The following is a 24227-nucleotide window of genomic DNA, read 5'->3' as shown; positions in this document are numbered from 1 at the left end:
ACTCTAACTATAAAGGAAGGAATCTCAGTCAGTCTGTGTGTTCTTTACTTATCTGGAGAATTGATTGCCTGAACTTCTTCACACTTCTTCACGCTGGAGACCCCATGGAATGATTTTTCAAATTTGGTGCAATGTGGACAATTGAGATGTTCAATATTACGACTAGTGTTATATATACTCCGTGCAGCAGCTTTATTACATGTAAAAAGGAGCTTTAATATTAGAGATAATGTATTGAAATACTCAGTTTACAATCAGATGACAAAAAGTAACGCTGCAAATCATTGACTTTGAGAAGCGAATGTTTGTATTTCTCTTATTATTTGCAGATTAATTGTTGAAACTGTATTTCACAGGAAGTGGTTTAAATGTTTAAACACCCCGTCCACATCCTTCCCCCCCCTCTCTCCCTCACAGTCTCACTCTGACTCCAAAACAATGGCAGCTTTCAGACACAATTTTCTCTCCGGTAACAAAAGGAGAAACTCGACACACATGAAGCTGCTCAAGCTTTACGCTTCCTCTGCACAATAAAAAACAGCAGACGCCCCGTTTTTCTCACCGCAAGACTTTGTTGTTCAGAGACACCAGACACGTCTGTTGGCTTTACACAATAAAAAGATGTGAATACTAAAATACAACCTTCATGGACGACTGAAAAAAACAATGTGTTCCAACTTTAAATGACTACAAAATGCTCAATTTAAAATATTAATCTGCTCTTAAAGTATATGAGAGATATTGTTATTGATTTTTCTAGCAGCTATTTTCTTAATTGATCATTTGGTGTGTAAGAAAATAGAAGAAGATACACATCCCGATGTCCCAGTTGACATATTTGGATTTCTTGTTTTTTCTGACAAATAAATCCTCACGTTTGAGAAGCTGGAACCTTTAATCACTTTTACAATTAATCAATTATCAAAATAGTTGGTGTTTGTTTTTTTCTGTCAATCTACTTATCAATTACTCAAAGAATCGTTGCAGCTCTACTTCGGATATATTTGAGACATTTCCCTTCTAAACTTCTCACATGGTTTCATTAAAATAACAGTTTTTTCTCAGACTCTGATCCAGAAATCTCCATTTCAGTACCTCTTACATTCACCAAACTTTACAGTTTAATTCCTCTCTATATTCTGAAGGTTTATACAGAGGGGTTTGTTCATACATCATTCATAACCTGATTTTATACAACATTGTATTACTTAAATTCCCTTCGTAAATCTTTGACTGTAATAAGTCCAAAAAATGAAAAAAGAAATTGAATTTATTTTTGGGAAATGTATGTAAATTAGCACATATTTAATAAGACAATGCCTAATTTGCATATTTTAACATGCATTACTCAGAAAACCTGTAAATTGTAACACAAAAACTTGTAAAATAAAAAAGTATTATCTTAATATAAGTGATCAACTGGGGAAGTTTAATGATGATATCTATTATTTATTCTTTACTCCATTCACCATTAGTGTCTCCCTTTATCTGACAGAGCTGCAGTGACAAAAACGCCCCGCCACCATAATTAATTCATCGTTTGACTGCTCAGCGGTGGAGAAACCAGTTTGGGCCTCCCAGGCGTCGTCTTTATTCCCAGTCAACTGAAAGGAGCAAGCCGAGCAGGTTGCCATAACGACGCTTCCGTGAGGGGGGGGAGGAGGTTTAGGTGGGTGTGTGTGGGAAAAGGGAGTCGCTCAAATCTCATGCTTGTTTGGAGTCAAACTCAGGAGGCTCACTTAAACAACGTGAAGCGTGTAAACAGAAATCTCTGCTTTGTTTCTACAAAAGTCTCAATTTTCCTCTTACACTCGAACTCATCACTATAATCAGTAAAACACTAGTCTCCTGACTTAACTAAGCTGTGTTTACCTTCATCTGTTTCACTTTTACTGTTTTATTTAAGGCTGTAACCACCTATTTAAGTATAGAGCATTCAATGGATTATTGTACAGATCAATAAAGTGATAATATGATTAATTAAATGTTAAAAAAGGGGAAAACAAAAAAGGAAATTAAATATTTCACCAGAGTCCAAGTACATTCAAATGACAACCAAAAACCCCCCAAAATTTCTTGTTTGCTATCAGAAAAGAAAAACTGAAAATGAAAGCGTGAAAGTGAATACTTTCTTTGTTTTTGTCAATAAACTCCCATAAAAATACCAAAACCAACAACAAGTTACTCCCACTCTTGATACTTTGACTTCTTGTCTCTGGCTCCTAAAATGCCCCATTGGTAATGATTTTGACTTTACATGCAACCATTTGTTGGAGACGTGGTCCATTTCGTGTTGTTTAAGCCCCCAACTGCTAGATAGCATTTAGCTATAGCGTTATAATCCATTTTAAGCCTTTTGACCCTTGCACTCAAACTTAAATTAGTATCCATATGGTGGATGTTTCATGTATATTATGACAGTTTTCATAAAATTAGTTTGAAAGAAAATCTGTGTTTATCCCGTGTATACGTCCTGTATATAAGAAGTTGATGTGGTCTCCCAGATGTCACCGACTGGTTTGTGGACTGGCAGTTTTGAAGCCTCGTGTTTTGTATTTTTGGTCACCGCCATCTTGTTTTTTTGCAACCAGAGGGTGGAGCTAAGTACAACCAAACGCTGAATAAAACATTTTTCGGCGTAAAAGGTGCAACAATTAACTTCCATGAACTGAAACCGAAAACACACCTGAAAGGGTTTAAGCTGTTAGACCAAAACACAGACACCTCTGAGACTGGACAATGCCCTGGTGTCGACCTGTCAATCACAGTAGCCCCGCCCTAAAGCATTCTCCACTTTATGGTCTGTTTGACTCTAAATGGAGCATAATTAACTAAATGAACATCATGCTGTATTGAAGAAGACTTGAAACTAGAGATTGAGACCATAAACTCATGTTTACAATGTTTACTGAGGGAATAAATCAAGAGAGAAGTAGAGTCATTTTCTCATAGACTTCTATACAACCAGAGGAGTCGCCCCCTGATGGTCAGTGGAGAGAATGCAGCTTTAAGACACTTCAGCACTGGCTTCTCTTATCAAAGCTCTATGAAACAGAGGAAGACGATACATCCGGCTTTGATAAACATACAATACTTGTTAGCTGATTCATTCACAGTTGGTTTTGGTCTTTTCATAGGATTCTAGTTCTCTGTGACTTGAGGATGATCAGAAACTCTGACAGCAACCATCATGTCCACCATGTTGATTTAGTTTTTTTGTTGAAATGTGAGCAGCTCGAGTGACTCAAACCTTGTTAAACCCATAATAACCCTCCAGGGCGCTTCCAGTAAACAGGGTAAACAGGTTATGAGCTCACTGAGGGTGATGTCTCCGACTTCAGAGGACAAGCGGCGTTCATTTTAGAGAGGAGAGCTGTGTTTTCCTAACTAGAAAACTCATTGTGTCAAAGATCTCTGAATGAAGAGAAACTAGTTATTGAATGTGACTCTGACAACATTCTTGTCAGACAAACAGCTGCCAGCAGGATCCTCTTCAACAAGACACACTTCTGTATGGAAAGGTAATTAAGGCCACGCTGCTGCAAAACTCGACCAGCAGCTAAACTGATTTACAGCCTCACAAGTTAGAGGAGGGGGGGGGGACAAATCTGAAATATCGATTGATCGTGCCACCATGCACGACATTGACCCACAATCCCATCTGGCCTTAGTTAGATGAAATAAATGGCCGACATTCAGTCAGGCAGAAATAAACGGTCCATTAATTGATTCCTCTCCGTTGATGATTGATTTAAAAAGGTTTAAGTGATTTTTTCCAACTGTTCCAATTAGTTCCAGCTTCTCCAATGTGAGGATTTATTCTTTATCCACATGAGCCTCAAAAGTGGTCACTAGTCCTGCCGGTGTTCATACATAAACAACAATAAAAAAACATTTACAATCAAGGCCATGATGTATTCTAGCAATGTTAACAAAAGTCTAAAATATATTGTGTATCCGCCTCGTGATTAGGATCTTGTTGAAAATGTTATTAGTTCTTCTGTTGCCTATGGTACACAATTCCACACAGTCTCGTAAAGATTGGGTCCGTAATTCTTCCGTAAACCTGCTGAAAACTAGACGATTAAACCGAACCAAAAACATAACCTTCTCGGTGGAATTTATTACACATTATGAATAGAAAAAGCTAAAACAAGCCACATACAAAACAACAACATCTAGGACTACACCTCCTCATATCATGTAGCAGTTAACATACATGTCTGTAAAAAATATTGTCACTTCATCATTTGATCCTATCAGACACTAGTGTGAAATAGTCATGATTCGCATATGAATCCATGAGTTATGGCCATAAAACTGTGTTTAGTGAGGTGACAGTGACCTTTGACCACCATATTCTAATCAATTAAACCTCGAGTGCAAGTCGACATTTGTGCCAAATTTGAGGAACTTTGCTCAAGGCGATCCGGAGATACGTATACGTAACATACGGCCTCTGGCAACGACACAAAGGTTCCAAAACAGCAAAAACTTGAACTTTTTTAACTTTTTACGTAGCGATTGCTAACTAGAGTCTAAATGACACTCCTAAAGTCATCACACCTTTGTACCCTTGCCTTTAACATATATAACATAACTCAACGTGTAGGCATCATAAACATGTGTCAACCACTATTGTCGATTTTCGCACCTCAAATAAAGGCATCAACCTATCCAATGTGTGGAATGAATATATTGAAAACGGCAAACTTTAATTCTCCTTTCAACCTTGACAAAGGCAACTTAGGCCAGGGCCACTCCTTCTGTTCCTCCCTTTCAAAATAAAAGCCAGAGACATGGAACTGAAATTGATTAAAAGCATTTCACTATAAGGAGATTTAGGCGACACAACAGTTAACCTCAGACTGCCGGGTGTTTTAATTAAAAAGGGTTACAACTGTCACAAATTGGCATCACGGCCAGTATGAATGGTTTTGATGCATGAATGAAACAGTTTCATTTTGAGGACTTACTGAAAAAAGATTCTTCTTTTTATTATCTTTGGGTCTTGGACTGTTGATCGGACAAATAATACATTAATTAAGACATTTTAAGATGTCACTTTGGACTCTGGGAAGCTGTGTTTGGCATTTTTCACTAATAGATCTTAGAATAATGAACACAATTGTTAGTTGCAGCTTAAACTCAGTTAAACCCAAAAGAGCCTGAAAGCCCTGCAGTCAGCTTTTTATTTGTTCTGCACATGTTCTTCCGTTTCATTTGATTGTTTAAACATGTTTCACTGTGTCTTTCTCGCTTTTTAACTACAGTTCTACTTCCCAGAGTTATTTAATAAAGTTTGACTAAAGTCCCATGATGGTTTCAATCAGTCTTTCCCACAACAGTGACCAAAACAATTTCTGCTCCTCAAAATTATTATCTTTTTTTCCAGACTTTACTCTTTGCCTTTTTGTCCTCGTGAAATGTGGGATTGTTTTACCTCTTTCTAAACTCAGAAATTTAAATAAAGAAAAATAATATACTGTGGTTAAACTGGTAACAACTACAAGACACATGCAACCAGAAACAAGCAGATTCTGGGTGTGTTTTAAGCATAAAATATACACAAAAATCAATAAATCCTTCAAATCTTTGGTCAAATACTGTCTTAATATATTAGATAACTGTCTCTATCAGCTGGCAAGAACTGATATGTCTCAAACAGCTTTGTGTTAAAGTGCAAAATCCAGTTTGGGGTCAAAGTCCAGCAGATTTAATCTACTTTGGATTCACTTTCAGTTTGCACCAAACTAAAAACAGAGCTGACTGCCTGCACAACTTTAGATAAGTAGTAAAAACATGACTAATACATTTTCTTTTTGTGTATTTTTTTTAGAACAGATTGACTTGATAGTGAAAAATCAGCACTCTTCATAAACATTTTGTGTGTTTCTGTACAAATTAAACAAAAGTAACAAGTGGTGTGTGATAGTGCCACATCATCAGAACTGTGCTCACAAATACAGCTTCAGCTCCACAAAGCTCCTGATCAATCAATGAGCTGGTGATCGATCAGGAGCTGATCACAGGAGCTGCCACACACACACACACACACACACACACACACACACACACACACACACACACACACACACACACACACACACACACACATGAGTTAAGCTTCCATTCACAAAAGCAGATGTTGTTTTGTTTACTCACATGTTTTTCTGTGTGGAGTTGCAGAGAGTTGTGGAGAGCAGTGGAGAGCTGTGCGGGACTGAGACACAACAAAGCAGCAGCAGAGAGTCTGCAAACTGAAGCAGACGGACAGGCAGCAGAGAGTCTCCTCTGGTTCCTCTGGTTCTCCTCTGGGTTCTCCACCATGTGGCAGATATGAGAATGAACAAGTCAACATTAACCCCTAAACCCCCGCAGAGCCCGCAGCACAGTCACGCAACAACAGGGGATTAAATACACATCAAAAGTGTTCATTAAGATTAAAGGTACAATTTTAATTTAATTGTATTAATTGTATTCATTGTATTAATTGTATTTATTTTATTTATTTTATTTATTTTATTTATTTTATTTATTTTATTTATTTTATTTATTTTATTTATTTTATTTATTTATTTATTTTATTTATTTTTATTTGGATATTTATATTATATATTACATTTTTATTTATTACATTTTTTATTTAAATTTAATTTTATTTTTATTTTTATTTTTATTTGGATATTTTTATTTTTATTTTTATTTTTATTTAATTAAAAACTTTTTTTTAAAGGATATTTTATTTATTTATTTTAATTTGGATATTTTTATTTGGATATTTTTATTTGGATATTTATATTTTATTTAATTACATTTTTATTTATTACATTTTTATTTATTAAATTTTAATTTTTTTAATTTAATTTAATTTAATTTTAATTTTAATTTTAATTTTAATTTAATTAAAAACATTTTTTGTCAAGGATATATGTTCATGCTGGGACAACATTCCAAGAAAATCTTTGTGGTTTTAATTTGAGCATATGTGTATGTCGATTTTCTGATTAAAGGTACAATTTTAATTTAATTTTATTTATTTTATTTATTTTATTTATTTTATTTATTTTATTTATTTAATTTATTTTTATTTGGATATTTTATATTTTTTTATATATTAATTTTAATTTTAATTTTATTTAAATTTTTTTTAAATTTAATTAAAAACATTTTTTGTCAAGGATATATGTTCATGCTGGGACAACACTCCAAGAAAATCTTTGTGGTTTTAATTTGAGCATATGTGTATTCGATTTTCTGATTAAAGGTACAATTTTATTTATTTTATTTATTTTATTTTAATATTTATATTTTTATTTTATTTTATTTTTTTTTTATTAAATAATTTTAATTTAATTTTAATTTTAATTTAAATTTATTAAAAAAATTTTTTGTCAAGGATATATGTTCATGCTGGGACAACATTCCAAGAAAATCTTTGTGGTTTTAATTTGAGCATATGTGTATGTCGATTTTCTGATTTGTTTCTGTTTTGTTGTTTAAAATTAAAAGATAGTGCAGAAAATAAATTAAATAAAAATAAATAGCACTGCATGTAGTGGAGTTAATCCACCCAAAACTTTATTGTAATAATTGTTTTTATTTTGTGAAATTATTTAATCTATATTTTTTTCATACATTTATGATAGGAATACAGTAAAGATAATATATAGTTAGCTATTATATGATAAACATTTGACTGACATTTATTAGGGTACTATGGAGGGACTTGAACTTTTTTAACTTTTTACGTAGCGATTGCTAACAAGAGTCTAAATGACACTCCTAAAGTCATCACACCTTTGTACCCTTGCCTTTAACATGTATAACATAACTCAACGTGTAGGCATCATAAACGTGTGTCAACCACTATTGTCGATTTCGCACCTCAAATAAAGGCATCAACCTATCCAATGTGTGGAATGAATATATTGAAAACGGCAAACTTTAATTCTCCTTTCAACCTTGACAAAGGCAACTATTAATGTTGAAGTTTGGACAGTTGGTTGGAATCCTGATTTTACATTAATGCACAACTGATAATGATCTCATGATAGATTATATCATAGAACAGTTACAGGGAACTTTGTTTTACTTCAAATAATAAATGTACACTTTACTGATTAAACTCAAATACTTTAACTCAAGTCTTTCATTTTCAATTCTGGACTTAACTTGTAAAAAAGTATTTTTCCCTCAGTGTGTTATTAGTAGAGACAGCTGTAGTCTTAGTCCATTTATTTAAATAAGATTTATTTAGCCAACTGTTAAATTTCCTAAAATTTAAACGCGTTTCAAAGTCCACTCGGCTATGAATTAAGGGTCCAGTTGGAAAATAACAATTTTATGTAAATGTATAGGCCTAGAAGTAGTCAAAAATTAAATAAACAAAAAATGTTTACATTAAAAACCCTTACTAGCAAAATAACTTATTTGGATAGAGGTAATATTCATGTTCAGCAGATTACAGTCCTGTAGCTCAGTCTGTCTGTGAGGAGGAGGAGGGTGATGAAGTCAGCATTCAGTCTGAAGTAAACAATGCTCCTCCTCACACCACAGCACTCAGTCCAGCTCAGTGAGCGAACACCAGCCGATAAATGATGTTATTCTGCACAAACATACAGTCGTGACGGCAGAGAGCAGACACAGCTCCACCGTCTTTGTGTGGCGTTCGTCGAGACGGAGACGAGTTTCTCTGGTTTCAGATGGTTTCGTAACAGCTGAGTGACATTCAGGATTAATGACAGCGTGACCTCAGACTCATTCTCTCACTGGGGGTTACGTTGTGTCACAGTGGCTTCATTTATTTCTTCCAAACCACTAAAAGAGACGTCACATGTCACAGTCAAGTACTCGGATCATTGAGATCTACTTTGAGGTGGGAAATTCCACAGAAAGATGAAGTATTCAGATACACACTGAATGTACTCCAAAGTATTATCAGCAAAATATACATGAGTCATGTGAAGTAAGATCCAAAAGTTTAGACTCCATGCGAACACGCTCACATGCACAAAGAGGCACACGATTTAAACAAAGCACATATTTTTGCTGCTATATTAATGCTGAATATAGCACTTTTAATAAACACAAGAATCATGTTTAAAATATTGTAGTATCCTGAAAGTTTGACATCTTGTAAACTACCATTTGAAATCTAGTTATTTTTTAATAAATAAGGAACAAAGGACTGATTAAAAGAAATTTAAAAAAAATGCACCGGAGTAAAAGCTGTCAAAGCACAAAGATTTGCCGTCAATGAATAAAAAGAAAGTGTCCAAATCTATGAACAAAAATCACAAAACCAGGATGAAAAATTTTAAAATCATTTTATTTAAAAACTATTCTAGAGTCTCCACAGATCGTGATCGATCCAAAAATAAAGTGCGAGTGAAACGTCCACTGACGAAATGGGGGGGGAAGAGTTGTCCTCAAGGGTTGCCAGTCAGAGCGGCCGCCATGTTCTTGATGACGGGCGACTTGAGCTGAGGGATGAGGCTGATCTTCATCAGCTTGCTGCTCGAGTACTTGTTCTTGACGGCCTGCGAGGGGATAACAATGTTTTTAAGTTTCATTTAAACAAAAAAATAAGCTGTTGTGCTTTGTTGTCAACTCACCTGGAATTTAGTTTTCCCCTCATTCACCATCACAACATTTTTGGCGATGTGCTGCATGATTGGCTTCAGGTGAGCTGCTTCGTAAGTGGAGTAGTGCTGCTGTGTGGTAGACTGAAGAGATGGAACAAGGATAAATGACACCTTGATCAAAGTTGTTTCAGTGCATTTGTGTCTTTAATAGATTTTAAGCAAACTCACCCACGGCAGCCCCTCGAGCAGCAGCTGGGAGAGACCCAGCGAAGCAGCAGCGATCTCAGAGGGCCGGTAGTGAACCATGTCGTAGTCGAGGAGGGTCAACTCCATCAGATACTTGGCCAGCGTGTGTCTCTCTACATCAGACTGAGACACAAAACATCCAGATCATTTCACTAATCCTCTCTTGTTAAAGCGTAGCACTTAAACCAGGCAGCAACTTCCAGTTCCGAGTTAAACCAATGCAACATGAGTTTATGGTCTCAATCTCTAGTTTCAAGTCTTCTTCAATACAGCATGATGTTCATTTAGTGAATGATGCTCCATTTAGAGTCAAACAGACCATAAAGCAGGGTATGCCCTACTAAACTACTCACATTGGCCACCTTGGAGGCCCGTCTGAGGAAGTGCAACGGCAGAGGACGTCCCAGCTCAAAGTTGAGCGTCCTCAAAACCAGCTGCTCCATCTCCAGAATCTGAGCCCTTGTAAACGCGTTGTCTGTGATGTAGGCGAAGTCTCCGACCTCGGGAGCGTACATCTCCTCGTATTTACAGGCCACCAGCATGGCGGTCACACCAACAAGCTGCAGCTTCCTGCGAGACACCGGCTGGACCTGCAGTAAAGGGAGCAGAAAAGGTTTTATTTACATCGTTCACAAACACAAAGAGAAGAGATTGTAGTGACGGTTCTTACCTGCAGAAAACGATCCAGGACGGCGACCGTGAGGTACAGAGTCTCCTGCAGCAGCTGGAACCTGGAGTGGACCTGGACCAGCCAGTCCACCAGAAGAGCTCTCATGCGTCCAGAGATTTCATAACCCTGCATGTAGTTTGCTCGTACAGCTTGCTGCACCTGTGGAGACGGACAGCGATGTCACACACATAAATAATACACGGTGAGAGCAGAGAGTTGGGCTGACGGAGGGGGAATATAAATCACCTCCAGGGCGTGTAGATAATTGTAGATATCTTTGACATATTCTGAACAGAGCTGCGGCTGTTCTGAATCCTGCTCGTCGACATCCTGCACGGTGAGCAGCGCGTCGGAGAAAGCCTGGCACAGCTCCTCCTGCTCCTGCATGGACACGTCGGCCGACTCCTCAGAGACCGGGGGAAGAAGATCTGCAGGTGCTGGGACCTGGATGACTGGAGGCACCACCTGGACGACAGGTTTCTCCTTCTGGGCGGGTTTGCCTGATGCTTTGGTCGGTCCGGTCCTCTGAGGAAACAAGTGAAATGCAGCTTAATAAGAAATTGAATAGAATGTATTTTTTTGTTGCATTTTGGTCTGCAAGCTTGTTTTGAAGAAGAACTAATTTTAAAGTATCTGTTTTTAGAAGACATTAAGTTGGGAGTTACTTTAACTAACCAAACAAAAACAAAAAAACGCCAGGGGGGTGTAATCACATGGTTAACAGCACTTATTCTAAGTTGATTTAGATAAGTGTCAGCACATTTGCAAAAGAGTTTTCACTAGCAATTTTCAGGTTGCAACCACATGGAAGAACTAATTGTTAGATGCTTTGGATTCATGTGTCAGCACTCTTTTAAGATGTGAAGTTGAGTTACAAAAAAAAAAATAAAAACAAACAAACTTATTGTTTAATGTGCTTTTCAATAAAAGTGAGCTGAAAATAACAACTTACCTTAACTTGAGTTTGAAACGCTTATCAAATGAACCCGTTTTATCAAACAGTTTCTAGTCCATATCTGTTGTTTAATTATTTTAATATTAATGTCTGAAACACTTTTTTTAAAGTACAGCTCACTGTTACTTTGTTTTTCTATTTTTTTCCCCTTTAAAAGTAACCATTTTCTTTTTTGTTTGATTAAATTATTGGTTTAAACCCCAGTTTCTCTGTTTCTCTGTCCCCAAGCAACATAGTTATGTATCCTGCTGCAAACACTATCACCTCTTTTTCCAATAAACAGGCTCCTTATTCAGAGTCAGCAGCTCAGATGAAGCTTCTGATTATAAAAAGGGAAGAAGCAATGCAACTGCATCTTCTACACCAGTGGTTCTCAAATGGGGGTATGTGAGATTTGTTTAAAATATATTTAAAATTAGCAAAAATAGTTATTTAATAAATATTCAATAAAATATAATTGTAAATTCATAAACTGAATTCAATGCAACAATGCAATCTTCAGTGTTTTCTTCACAGTTTAATAAATCAGACACTGAAGGCACAGCGCTGTGTGTTACATCTTTCTTTCAACCAAACATGCTTTGCACTGGTTAGGGGGTACTTGGCTGAAAAAGTATTTCACAGGAGGTAAATCACTGAAAAAAGGTTGAGAACCACTGATCTACACTACACACAGTTACACCAGTTTCCAAAAACTTTTTCTCCTTTCTGGCCAGGAGTGTCCACATACTTTGGGCCATTTAGTGCAGCACATGTCCAGGTGTGTTTCTAGGTTAATCATCTAAACCACAGTGCTGATTACACATCATTGTGAGACACATAAGCCTGTTTTAGTGAACTACTTCCTGCTCTCCCTCCATGTTAAAGTCACCTTTGTGTTGCCTGCTGTTGCAGTGAAGTTGGTGATTTCTCCCAGAGCTGCTCTCCTCACACCAGCTGTGGTTTTACTCATCCTCAGTGGGTTCTCTGCAGCTGGGAGCTGCTCAAAACAAAGAAAAAGACACAACAATTACATGCAATGTGGTGTAAAAACAACAAGCAAACACTAAGGGAGCAGAAACTAAAAGTTAAACAGAGGAAAGGTTAGTTTACTCACCACAGCTCGGACCTCAAATGAAGACATGGTTATGTTTGTGGACACACTGAGGTAAAGCAGAGACACTTTGGTTTGTTTAACACGATGCAAAGACGAGATCTGTGAACAGACTTCTGCAGGTAAACAACAGACACACGAGCAGCGTTCAAATAGCGCTCCGACGAATCTGATTGGACGCTGCTTTAAAGAGAACGCTTCTGATTGGACGCTGATTTAAAGAGAACGCTTCTGATTGGCTGACAGCCGGGGAGGTCAAAGGGTATACTTCCGGGTGATATTTAAATTTGAAATTGAATGACTACAACTCAGGTTCTTTGCTCAGGTGAAGGTAGAAATATCAGAGTAAAAGTACACAAGTATTAGCAGCAGAATGTACTTAAAGTAGCCAAAGTACTGATCACATTCATATATGTTATATTACTGAATTACTGATTATTGATTCATTTAATTCACATTTTTGCCCAACATTTAAATCCACAAATCCTCTATTGAAGACATAAATACATTAACTTAAATACTCTTGTGTGGTACTTGTACTTTAAATATTTACATTTAATGCTACGTTATATTTTTTACTATTGTACTATTATACATTAAGCAATTCTGCAGTATATAAAGTAATTAAAATATATCTACCTTAAGTGATGCAATCCAATAATACACATCAATGTGTCATTTTTGCTACTTTTAGTATACTTTGATCAGATTTAGTTCATACTTTTGTACTTTTAAAGGGAGGAAGAAAATGCGAGGTCATGTTTTATGGTGCTGTCGCTTAAAATCTGGACATAATCTGTGACTTTAAAAATGAGAAATGTGAACATTTGAGCAAAGTGTTTACAGTTTACACCGATAATATCACTTTGAAGATGCAAACCGCTGCTGGATAACAAGTAGATAAAATGATATATGTATTTATCCCCCTAGGGTTTGAGCTGTAAGGTTGTAAAATGTGTTAAATGTTCCACTTTCTTCACCAACAAGTCTCTTAACTGTGTCTGTCTGATGTTTACTGTGCAAGTAGTGTAGTTTATTCATCAGAGCTTTGTTGCTGAGAACCAAGAGAGTGAAGCAAAACATCATAGTTGCAAGCGATATAAAACAATAAGCTGCATAGTTTCACATTACAAAGTTAATTTGATCCATCGCTAATACAAAAAAAATATTGATTAGAGCAGCTTTAAGAAGTCTGATGTGTTCAAATCTAAAGAAATGTAACACACAAGCTTACCTTACTGTTTAGAGATGTTGCAAAAAGAAACTGTCAGTAAAACATAAAGCATCATTTGAAACTCTCTTATCTTGAAAATGTGTGGTCATGTCTGATTCAACGGTTTCTGCACATGAAGTCAAACATTTACAGCCCCAGTGGACTCAGTGAAAGCCGCATAAAAAACATTTGAGTTTCTCAAAGAAGTTATTGGTGAAGCTTCTAAACTTTTCCTGTCAAACTGAATTTTAAAGATAAGTCTGGTGATGTTTTACAGTTTTCTTTTTGTCAACAAATCTCATGAAAAGTCCCCAAAACCAACAGTGAATGTGTCTCCTAACATTTGTATTGTGTATCAAAGCCACAGAGCTCCATTGTTATAGAAGAACTATGAAAAAACTAAATAAGTCACTATGTAGCACTGGGTGTCGTGTTCTTTCGTAACCATCAACACACACTGTGGAGTAATTTGACTCAATTCCAAACACACCTTCTTGTTGCCAGGACAACTCACTGGAGCACCACATGTGGATTAATCCGCCGCTGAAAATAGTCCCTCAAAAAAAAAACATCACTATTTCCTAACATTAATTTGTTTAAAAACTACAGGAAATAATTATACATATACACGTATATATACACATATTTATATATAGACATGTATATATATATATATATATATACATGTATTTATACATAAATATCTACACGTATATATACACATATAAACATGTATATACACTTATATATACACATGCATATACACGTATATACACATATACATGTATATTTATACGCACATATATATTTATACATACATATATATATCATTTTAAAGATTTGCATCTTCAAAACCAGTAACCAATGAGCTTGGAGCCAAAAACAGGAAGTCAGAATGCATTGAAAGGCCGTCTAACACATTGTTGGTTTTGCTATTTTCATAGGATTTGTTGACAATAATAAGAAATATAGATAATAACTAGTCATATCTGTGAGAGGAAATAACATTTACAGAAAATAAAGCAACATTTAAAAAAACAAAACAAAGCTTTTCCGTCAACATCCAGTCGACCTCAGAACAGGCTCGGGGGAAACAGGAGTCACAAAGAAACTTTATATAGTTTTCAAGTATTCAAAACTGTTAAATAAGTACAAGATGTGTTCACATGATTTACATATCGGACAATATATGCACTGTCCATTTTTAATTCTCTTTACGTTTCCCACTACCAACGCAACACGCTAAAATGTCCGCAAACTATTCACATTTTGTTTTGCCTTTTTTTTCAGTTTTTCTTTTTTTAAACTTTTTGGATCAATTGGAAATCTTGACAGCTGTCTATTGGACACAAAGACCACACAGACGTTACACCTGGAACAGTTTACAGTGTAGGATGAAGACGTCCGACGAAAGGAGGGAAGGACAGACTGAGCCCGGGTCCAGAACGGTGATTAGCTGCTGGTGATATGAACAGTACGTATTAACACAAGGAGAAGTGGGTTAACATTCGATCTCAGTTGATCCCTTGATCTACTGGACAGTTCATTTATAATCCACACAACAAAAATAAAATAATATACAGAAGGACTGACGGCGGACTTGTGTTGAAGTGTTTCAATATCTCAAGGGGGGGGAGCAGATGGCTCAGCATCGTCACTATTCATTGATTAGTTACAAATTTGGTCTAAATGTGTGAAGAAGCTCTTTGTTAAGGCACCTAATGCTGAGTTTGCAAACTAAAAAAGCACCTGTAAATAAAACAAACTTAAATAAAAACACAACTTAAATAGGCTACAAACACAACTGATAGAAACGTGGATTTCTACAGATTTATGTGGGCCGGTTGTACGTTAATGCTGCCGCCATCTACCAGTAGAGAGTCACACAGGACAGAAACTCAGAACAAGGTGGTGAAGAAATTAAAGGTAGCACCATAGAGGAAAAGAATACATGGCTCTACGCTAGTTAAGAACATTTCAGATGTGGGTTTTCCTCCTAAAACTCTAGTGTTGATCTTAACTTCCCCCAAAATATCTGATTAGGTAAATAGAAAAACAAAAGTGAGACTGGACTTTGAGAGAGAATAGATGTTCAGTTGAAGGACGTGAGCCGGTCTTTCTGTACATTACTTTTCTTGATTACATGTTTGAAAAGCAAATAGGTAGCCTTTATGTTTGGATTTGGTTTGATTTACCTTTTGATCTACAAAGGTGTGCCATGTTACCATTACACAGTAATAAACCTTGTGTGCTTTTACTTCTTGGAACTCTGCAGCTTAATTAACGTAATTTATTTACAGCGCTCTAGGGGTGGGGAAATAAAAAACAAACAAAAACGTACGTTATATCATGAATGTGTGACGACTGCAGGCGAAACCAAACGCTCTGCAGTTCCACATGCATATTGTTAATGCAAACGTTTGTCGACATTGTGTCAGTGATCTGCAGCACATTAACTTTTGGTTGCATGATAAATACGTAACATATATATAAAAAAAAAAAAACTATCTGCCTCAGCAGCTCTTTCTATGATGGATAATATGATTTGCATGAGGGATTAGCATCGCATGATTGGACTCAACAGAGAGACAGGTGATTAACTTACACAGTAAATAATGTCCATAATTGATGAATTACTGAAATTCAAAGTGGTTCTTTAGCAGGAGAACTACTGGGATAATGACAACATGGCACCTGGATCCAAATGAACTGAACTGACTGATCTTTTAATGCCTCTGGACCGAAGCCGCGCCGTACGCTCGGCGTGGTTTCGCCGCGTGCAAGAAAAAAAAGTTACAAACTAGGAGACAGAAATCAAGAGTTCAATAAAAACCTGCCTATGAGACAGAGGGGATAGTCACCATACTGTACACTTTCTACAATATCCATGTCCATTATGAATATAAGTGCATTCACTTAAAGGAATGGTTGAACTTAAAACAAATGCTCGTTTTTCACTTACGGGTCGGATTATTCAGAAACTATAAAGGAGGGAAAACCAGTTTAAATTTAGACTAGTGTGCAGATTAAATGTGTGAGTAAGCTTTTGCTCAAATAATGTTATTTGTTTTATATTTAGAACTTGATGATGAACGTAAGTGAATAACAGAGATTTGTTTTTAAGGTCAACAGCACCTTCATTCAGAATTTTTCAGCATTTTTTTTGTTTTTAAATTACTGTACTTCTTTTACATCAACACAACAGTTGATTAGCGAGTCATCTTTATTTACAGGTGGGGGGGGGGAGGTGGGAGTGATGAGCTCCACAGCTTATGCATTGAGCCTCAGAGACTGATCCTCTCTCCTCCTGGAGGAGATATCGATGTCTATGGAGTCTTTGCCCACGATGAGTCGGAGGCGCTTTGCTGGAGGAAGTGGAATGAAATCGTCTTCGAACTCATTGTCGAAGTAGTCATCTTCGTCGTCGTCGTCATCATCGTCGTCGTCGTCGTCGTCCTCTTCCTCGTCGTCGTCCTCGTCCGACGACGACGACGACGACGGCTCTGCCAGGACCTTTTGGGTCCGATGTCCACCATTTCTGGCCTCCAGACTCTGGCCCATGTCCCCATTAAAGGACATCTGGTCCGCCTTTGTCTGGGATATCCTGCGCGCATCGTCCTCCCTCTTCAGCTGGATCTTCAGCTTGGTGGAGTTACTGTGGACCACGGGGGTGAAGCCGTTGTTCAGTTTGGCGATGTACGAGCTGCCTTTGTCCTTGTCGTGGTCCTTGCTGAACTTGATGCTGATTTTGCTGGAAGAGGCCGAGTTGACCGTGGAGGAGGAAAGGTTGGAGGAGCCGATGGGGTCGTTGTCGTTGGTCTTGCTACTGCTGCTGTCCCTCCGCCGGCGGAGCGTCAGTTTGGGGATGCCCGTGTTGTTCTCCAGGATCAGCTGGGCGTCGTATCGCGTGATCTGGCGTTTCTTCTTCACCTTGTCCTGCGACCGGCAGCTGCTCTTACCTTTGTCCCTGCGTAGGGATTTGCTGCCGTTGGAAACCCCGTTGTAGTCCCTGTGCCGGTCGGCGAAGCTCAGCAGCACGTTGCTGCAGTCGGAGAAGTTGGCGGCGTGGCTAGGGGCCACCGGCATGAACGGCTCGCCGTACGAGTCCTCACATTTAATCGTCCTCTCGGTCCGGACTCGCGACGGCCGTTTCCGCCTGGAGCACGAGCTTCTCCTGGAATAACCACCGTCCAACGCCGGCTGCTCCAGTCCGACCCCGTGGCCGAGGTACTCCTCCAAGTCCGCCGGCTCTGTTTTAATGACCACGCCGCCAGGGACCGGGCTCAAGCCGTCCATGGCGCTGGGCTCCAGCTTAACGCCGGCCGCTGAGTCCTGGGCTTTAATGAGGGTCCGCGTGGACCTGCGAGTCCTGTACGTGGAACACTGGCTGCCCTCACTGCCTTGCCCATGCGGTAGATTGCCATTTTCCTTGGCGGCGTGACGGGTGAGGCAGCCCCGCTGGCCCAACGTCTGCTGCATCAGCTCCTGTCCATCCTTCTCCTTCTTCACCGTGACGCCCTTACAGAGCGACACCTTTGAGTCCCTGAGACCCAGCTGGCAAGTCTCTCCTTTGGCCGACGCCTTGGGCTCTGCACCCCTCCTGCGACTCCGCAACTGGACTTTACTTAGTGAAGGCTTGGATTGGGATTTTAGTCTCTTTGGTACCCTGTTATTGTTTACACGACCTTGTTTTGAACATGAGGTAGTTAGGGCTCTCGACAAAGTCTGTCTGGATTGAGTCCTGTTTTTATACTTCAGGCCAGAAGATGATGTTCGTTTTCTGGCGGCTGGTGGGAAAAGATAAGGTGTTGCACGTTACGTATTGATAACATTTTCAGAAATCCGCCTACACATGTTGTCTGGGTGATATTCACTGAATCAAACAGGATTGTTATGAGTCAGTGCCTCAACAATAGTAATATAATTAAACTGAGAATGATAGAATAGTCGCATATGATTGGGTGACTCTTCTGTAGAATCTTACATTGATGTGTTTTTGGCATTTCCTGAGAGTCAACGTCGGTGTGGGAGCCTACAGAGTGACTGTCTGAGCTCCGGTTTCCTTCCCCCAGCTTCTTCAGCCTGTTGAGACGCTTGTCGGTCTCCCGCAACCCGTACTTGCTGTTGATCACCGGCACTTCCACTGGCAGCCCAGCTTTGGATTTGAAAGCACCAGTGCCCCGTCTGCACAAAAATTAAATGAGTTAATAGATAAAACATCCCTGAAAAGTTATATTAAGAAATTGCAAAAAATGTAGCTTTATATGTGAGTAATAATGAATATTAAATATGAATTGTTGGCTCAACACACCTTATGGATCATATTTTGGTCTTAATAAATGGCACATATTTAAACTTATACTGTACATATAACATATTCAAGACAGTCTATATAGTGTATTCTGTTGTTACACTTACCGTTCACATGTATAGCATTCACAAAATTCATTGTTTTCCCCAAAAAACCCATCTCCATAGTAACAGGAGATTTCCTCTCCTGGTTCAATGTCCCTCAAAACCTTCACACAGGCTGTGTCCCGTCCTGTCGACACAAACTAAACAAAACAAAACAATGAACAATGTGTTATTTTAACAGAGCCTCCACACTGATTTTTCATTTAATGTTTTTGTTTTTTCTTAAAGGGATGGTAAAGTGGTATGAGGTTCTTATTCATGCAGTAGCAGCATGGAAGCAAAGCATTGTGCTTCTGTAGGAAAACATATTTTTGCCACCTACAATAAATCAATATCAGTTTAAGTGTATGCTCCATTAAGAATATTTTCACTGCTTTTTCTTTTTGTCAGACTGCCCTTTAGGACGGGGAACTTAAATCTTTATTTAGGATCTCTTAAAGGCCACAAGGCTCCATGAACAAAAACAGTAATTTATCCTTGTCGAATACATCAATTAAAGGTCTACCTCTGCATCGATCGGTTAGTTTGTTTGTGTTATTGTGTGATGTGGTGAATCTGAACTAACTCTTTAATATTCCAAAGTCACACAACACAAACACAGACACCGATTGAGGCAGCAGGAGACCTGCAACGCTTCTGTTCAATGTTTTTGTCAATGGAGTCTTGTGACTTTTGAAAAAAGCATAGATAACTGCTGCACTAAATATAGTTTACATTTAAACTCATAGATTTTTCTTTTTTTGTGGCTGAAATACATTTTGCTGCTGCCCCCGTCCAGAGCAGTACAATGCTTTGATCCCATGCTGGACGACGGATGAGTTCCTCATAGAACCACACTTCAAAACATCGGCACCTTCCCTTTAAGAGACCTTTCAAAGAACCTACCTTGCAGTTTGGTCGACAATCTGAAAAAAGAAGAAACACAATGAAATTAGTATTCTAATGAAGAATATATTACATTTTTATATATTTCTCACAACAAAACAATTCAGATGATTTGGGCCGGTGGCAATAACACCAGATCATTAGCAGTGATCATTAGCAGTGATGATCTGTTGCTGCACAATGTTGGGTACTTTAGATGTTGAAGCTACTGCAGCAAACATGTCTGTTATATTTGTACATTTAGCCGCATCCGTCTCTAGATTTGTTTATTTTCCCACAACTTTTCCGCACTTTCGTTGATACATGTTGACGCCCTTATCCACCCATTGAAATTGCCCAGTATGCCAGATTACCAGTCCAGTCGACTATGACGACTCATACCGTGATTGATGAACGCAGCTGGTCCCAGCCAGAGCTGCGCACAGTTCTTGCGTGTTGAGTACATGACGCTGAAGTCATTCTCCCCGTGTCGGAGCAGCATATTTTCCTCACTCTCCGAGAGCTCAGCAATGCATCCAACCAGGTACTCGATCTTGTCGTTTCTTTTCCTGTAAAACAACACAAGGTTGAAAGTTTTGTTACAAACTGAAAAGCCAGCTTCATTACCTTGTGGCAAAGAGCTTTGGTGCACATAGTCATATAGTTACAGTGTTTCCAGAGCAGACTTTTTATATATATTTATAGATGCAAGCAGAATACTTAGTATGTAGATTGATGCATGTAATGGGAAAGCAAATTGTACTAACTAAAGTCAAGTCCAGAAACTTTAAGCTGTACACCGTTGACACCATTTGTTGAAGTTAGCACAACCAACAAACAACAAAAAATAAAGTAAAAAAGCAAATTTTGCGCAAATTAAACGCAGGAGCTGAAAGAACCGCTCAAGGTTTCCAGGTCAGTTACGAGACGGTTTATAAAGACGGTGATTGTGCATCAGCGTCACACCACCATTGTACGGGATCACTATTGCACTTTTATAACCTATTCTTACCGGTTGTCTTTTGTGAAAGTGTTTTTTCAGTGTGATATACAAGTGCTTATTGTTTTAAATGAAAATAGTTTACCAAAGTTTTCATGGGAGAAAATTAAACATCAGTTCCCAGCAGGAGATTTTGGACACTTGCACTACTGTCTGTTCTAAACAAATGAAAAAAAAACATGCATTTGGTATTTATTTTCTCTCAGTCGTACCGAACTTGCAGCGAACCGTGACTATGTGTGTATCGTTACACCCCTAGTGCAGGCTAATACAGGGAATGTTGATGCATCAAACCACTGGTGGACACAAAAGAGTTGTTCAAACAAAAACAGATTAGAACAGTTAAATGCATTTAGAGGGTGGGGGCTAATGGGAGTAGACTGTTCACTAGTGGTGCTGTTATAATCAGAAATAACAGGTGGCAGCATGTCCTCACCATTCCTTTGTTGCCACAATTTTAGCTCCGTTTTGCTCTGACGAATAGCGATTACAAGGGAGAATCTCAAACCCGCTGTCTGTGGCAAACATCCGCAGATACACAAATACCTGTGCAGAACATAGAGTTAGTCATCTGTTTGTTTGTGATGCTGGAAGAAAAGCAGGCAATATCTTAGATAATGTTTGCTTTTTTTTTTTTTTTTACATGTTGCTTGAAAAGTTTTTCTTGAGCTTTCGTCTTGTGGAGAAAAAAATTTCGTGACCAGTCGCCGGTTGTCAAAGCTCTGAAAGCTTTCTCCAAGTTGTCGTGTTTCTTGAAGCGCTCGATGATCTCCTTCAGCTCCTCTTGTCTTCCCTTAACCGGTCGAAATCTGTGAGGACGCAATAATGGCACAACGGGAAATACAAATGTGAAAATCAGAAACAACTTATTGCAAGTAGAAGACATATGTCTACATCTGTAAGACCACTTTTTTATGACTGCAAAGTGGGTGCATGTCCATCAATTCCACTGTTGTGAATCTGCTGACCTGGTGTTCATTTTGTGAGTTTGAAAGCCCAGATATGGATCCAGGATCAGGCTCGTGGTCAGGTCATCGTTCTCACACAACTCCTTGGCCGTCATTCCCGAAGATGGCACATAGCGCCTCTCTGCTTCCAGACTGGCTGCACTAAACCCTGTAAACACCAAACACAAACCATTGTTAGTGTCTGATGAAGAACCCACACATTTCTTAATAAAAGATGTAGCAGCGTTTAAACTCACTGCGGCTACATCTTCGACTTCTGTTTTTGTTGTGGCGAAGGGACGCCCGCTGTGAGTGCTGAGAGCGAGTCTGGCTCACATGTTGCTCGCTGGTCAACTTGTTTCCGTGTCGTCTGCCATTTAATACCATGTTCTTGGATTCGCCCAGCCACTTCATGCCCACAAGCCCCCTGATCCAGTTGCATTTAGTCTCCGAGATGAACAAACACTCTTGAGTGGGGAAGACTGGGGTCTAGAGTTTGAAACCTGGAGGCAGAGCAAAAAAACAAAACAACAAACATTACTAGATGCCAAGAAATCAAATTAGTTTACACAGACTGAAGAAATACAAATCAAAATGGGATTGAAATGAGCAGGTGGATGTGTTACCAGCTCAAAGACTGCCAAGAAAAAAACAAACGTGCATGCAACTAACTAATTTATTTGTTATTCTATTTGCCTCTTGCATTTTGGCTGTTATCTTATGTGAAGCCGCATTAACATATACATATATAAATATATACATAAAGTTACATATATTTCTGCATTATACAGAGCATATGTGCTAATAAGTAAACCCAATGCAGACTTCATAAACAGTCACATCTCATGCTGTCTGCACATATATTGATATACATGAGATTGCAACATAATGCAATGAGGACATTTTGGGATTAAATAACTCAAAACACATCTCCTGGACTGCCATCTGTGTACATGCACACTCTCTATATACTTTATATATAATGTGAACTTTTGCGCATTTCCTGGGCAATATTGTACACATTCTGGATAAAACTTGGCAGATCACTCATTGTAAAAACACATATAGTGTTCACATTTTTCATCACATTTTTCTCATATTTCATTTATGTTACTCGACTCTTGCAGTACATTCTTTTATTTTCTCTTACTAGGTTTATTGTTATTGCACCAAAACACCAGGGGAAATTCCTTCTGTGTGTTAACCTATTTCAAAATAAACTCTGCCAAACAACTTGGACAAGTCACATCCATCACCCAGTAAAACCATTAAATAATCAGCCAATTCACCCAGTGGTGGCTACTATTGTTTACACAGTGGTATAACCATTAGTGGAATGTAACCAAGTACATTCACTCAAGTACAATTTGGACTTAACTCTAATACATCTCGGAGGCAAATATTATAATAGTTTTCACCGCACTACATTTATTTTAAAGCTTAAATTATTTTGCAGGTTTAGATCAATGATTGATCGGCTAATAAAGTTCATGAAGTACTACTCTGAGCCTTCCACTTAGCACTTATTGTACTCGTATTAGTCTGTCTGTTTCTGTACTTTTGCTCTGGTTTACGCTCTTAGATGCTTGTTTAAGAAAGGAGATGCACTTATGACTTCTGGTGACTAGTAGTTCTCTTGAATACCTATGTTGAATACACTTATTGTAAGTCGCTTTGGATAAAAGCGTCTGCTAAATGACTGTAATATAATATAATATAGCAGTATAAACTAGCTCCACCTTTGCAAGCTGCAACATTAAAGCGACAAACACATCAATAATTATGATCCAATAATATATATACGATTATGAAATAAGCCATTCTGCATATTTAGTAGTATTATTGATACTTTGCGTATATATTTAATGCAATAACTATTATACTTTCAAATGCAAGTTTTTTTGTACACAGTGGTATTGCTACTATAGTCCTCCTTCCACCACTGGTTCTGCAGACACACAGGGAAGCAGAGTGGAGGAAAACCAGTTTAAATGTCTCCTGCAGCGCCTCCCAGTGGCCACCCCACAGCCATGCACACTGGCTTACTGTCAAGTGCTGCGTCTCTGGAGGCTTCACACATAAAGTCTGTCTTTGTTAATGTAAAGGAACCACACCAACACGTCACACAGCATCCACACTGCTGACATGTGAAGCTGTGTGGAGTCCAAACACAAGAAGCATCATGTCAAGTATAGTGATGCATTAAAGAGAGGCCACACACACACACATCTATAAAA

At 38.2% G+C, this 24227-nt stretch overlaps 3 protein-coding genes across 5 annotated transcripts in view; all 3 read right to left on the bottom strand.

The window, feature by feature from the left end:
- The window catches only part of LOC129104673 (CD82 antigen-like), a 31929-nt gene extending 25580 nt beyond the window's left edge, over positions 1–6349 (bottom strand). The window contains exon 1 of the mRNA XM_054615475.1: positions 6166–6349. The gene's annotated coding sequence lies outside the window, so the exon portion shown is untranslated. The remainder of the gene's footprint in view (positions 1–6165) is intronic.
- Positions 6350–9310: 2961 nt separating this feature from the next.
- On the bottom strand, positions 9311–12688 carry LOC129101764 (G2/mitotic-specific cyclin-B2-like). Its single transcript, XM_054611679.1, has 8 exons — positions 12555–12688; positions 12330–12437; positions 10750–11028; positions 10504–10662; positions 10187–10423; positions 9816–9956; positions 9618–9728; positions 9311–9542 (listed from the first exon to the last, which is right to left on the bottom strand). Exons 1-8 carry the CDS (start codon positions 12579–12581, stop codon positions 9432–9434), a joined length of 1173 nt encoding a protein of 390 aa, XP_054467654.1. The 5' UTR covers positions 12582–12688; the 3' UTR covers positions 9311–9431.
- A 1917-nt stretch (positions 12689–14605) lies between these two features.
- Positions 14606–24227, bottom strand: part of kmt5b (lysine methyltransferase 5B) — an 11264-nt gene continuing 1642 nt past the window's right edge. For all 3 annotated transcript variants that reach the window (XM_054616004.1, XM_054615996.1, XM_054616011.1), the window contains exons 2-10: positions 22248–22493; positions 22012–22159; positions 21687–21852; positions 21480–21589; positions 20446–20612; positions 20065–20084; positions 19183–19319; positions 18749–18948; positions 14606–18551 (exon numbers count right to left, since the gene is read on the bottom strand). In XM_054616004.1, coding sequence (XP_054471979.1) covers positions 17035–18551; positions 18749–18948; positions 19183–19319; positions 20065–20084; positions 20446–20612; positions 21480–21589; positions 21687–21852; positions 22012–22159; positions 22248–22404 — 2622 coding nt within the window. In that variant the 5' untranslated portion in view covers positions 22405–22493 and the 3' untranslated portion in view covers positions 14606–17034. The remainder of the gene's footprint in view (positions 18552–18748; positions 18949–19182; positions 19320–20064; positions 20085–20445; positions 20613–21479; positions 21590–21686; positions 21853–22011; positions 22160–22247; positions 22494–24227) is intronic.

This window comes from Anoplopoma fimbria, chromosome 2 (genome assembly GCF_027596085.1).
Source record: "Anoplopoma fimbria isolate UVic2021 breed Golden Eagle Sablefish chromosome 2, Afim_UVic_2022, whole genome shotgun sequence".
Taxonomy (NCBI): domain Eukaryota; kingdom Metazoa; phylum Chordata; class Actinopteri; order Perciformes; family Anoplopomatidae; genus Anoplopoma; species Anoplopoma fimbria.
This window is presented reverse-complemented; position numbering and strand designations above follow the sequence as displayed.

What these genes read in the sequence shown, in the direction of transcription:
- LOC129101764 (XM_054611679.1), bottom strand. Translation starts at nt 12,581, where the DNA reads ATGTCTTCATTTGAGGTCCGAGCTGTG. An exon ending in CAACAGCAGGCAACACAAAG is followed by an intron (nt 11,029 to 12,329) that starts GTGACTTTAACA and finishes TTGTTTCCTCAG; the next exon opens with AGGACCGGACCGACCAAAGC. An exon ending in TGCTCGAGGGGCTGCCGTGG is followed by an intron (nt 9,729 to 9,815) that starts GTGAGTTTGCTT and finishes CCATCTCTTCAG; the next exon opens with TCTACCACACAGCAGCACTA.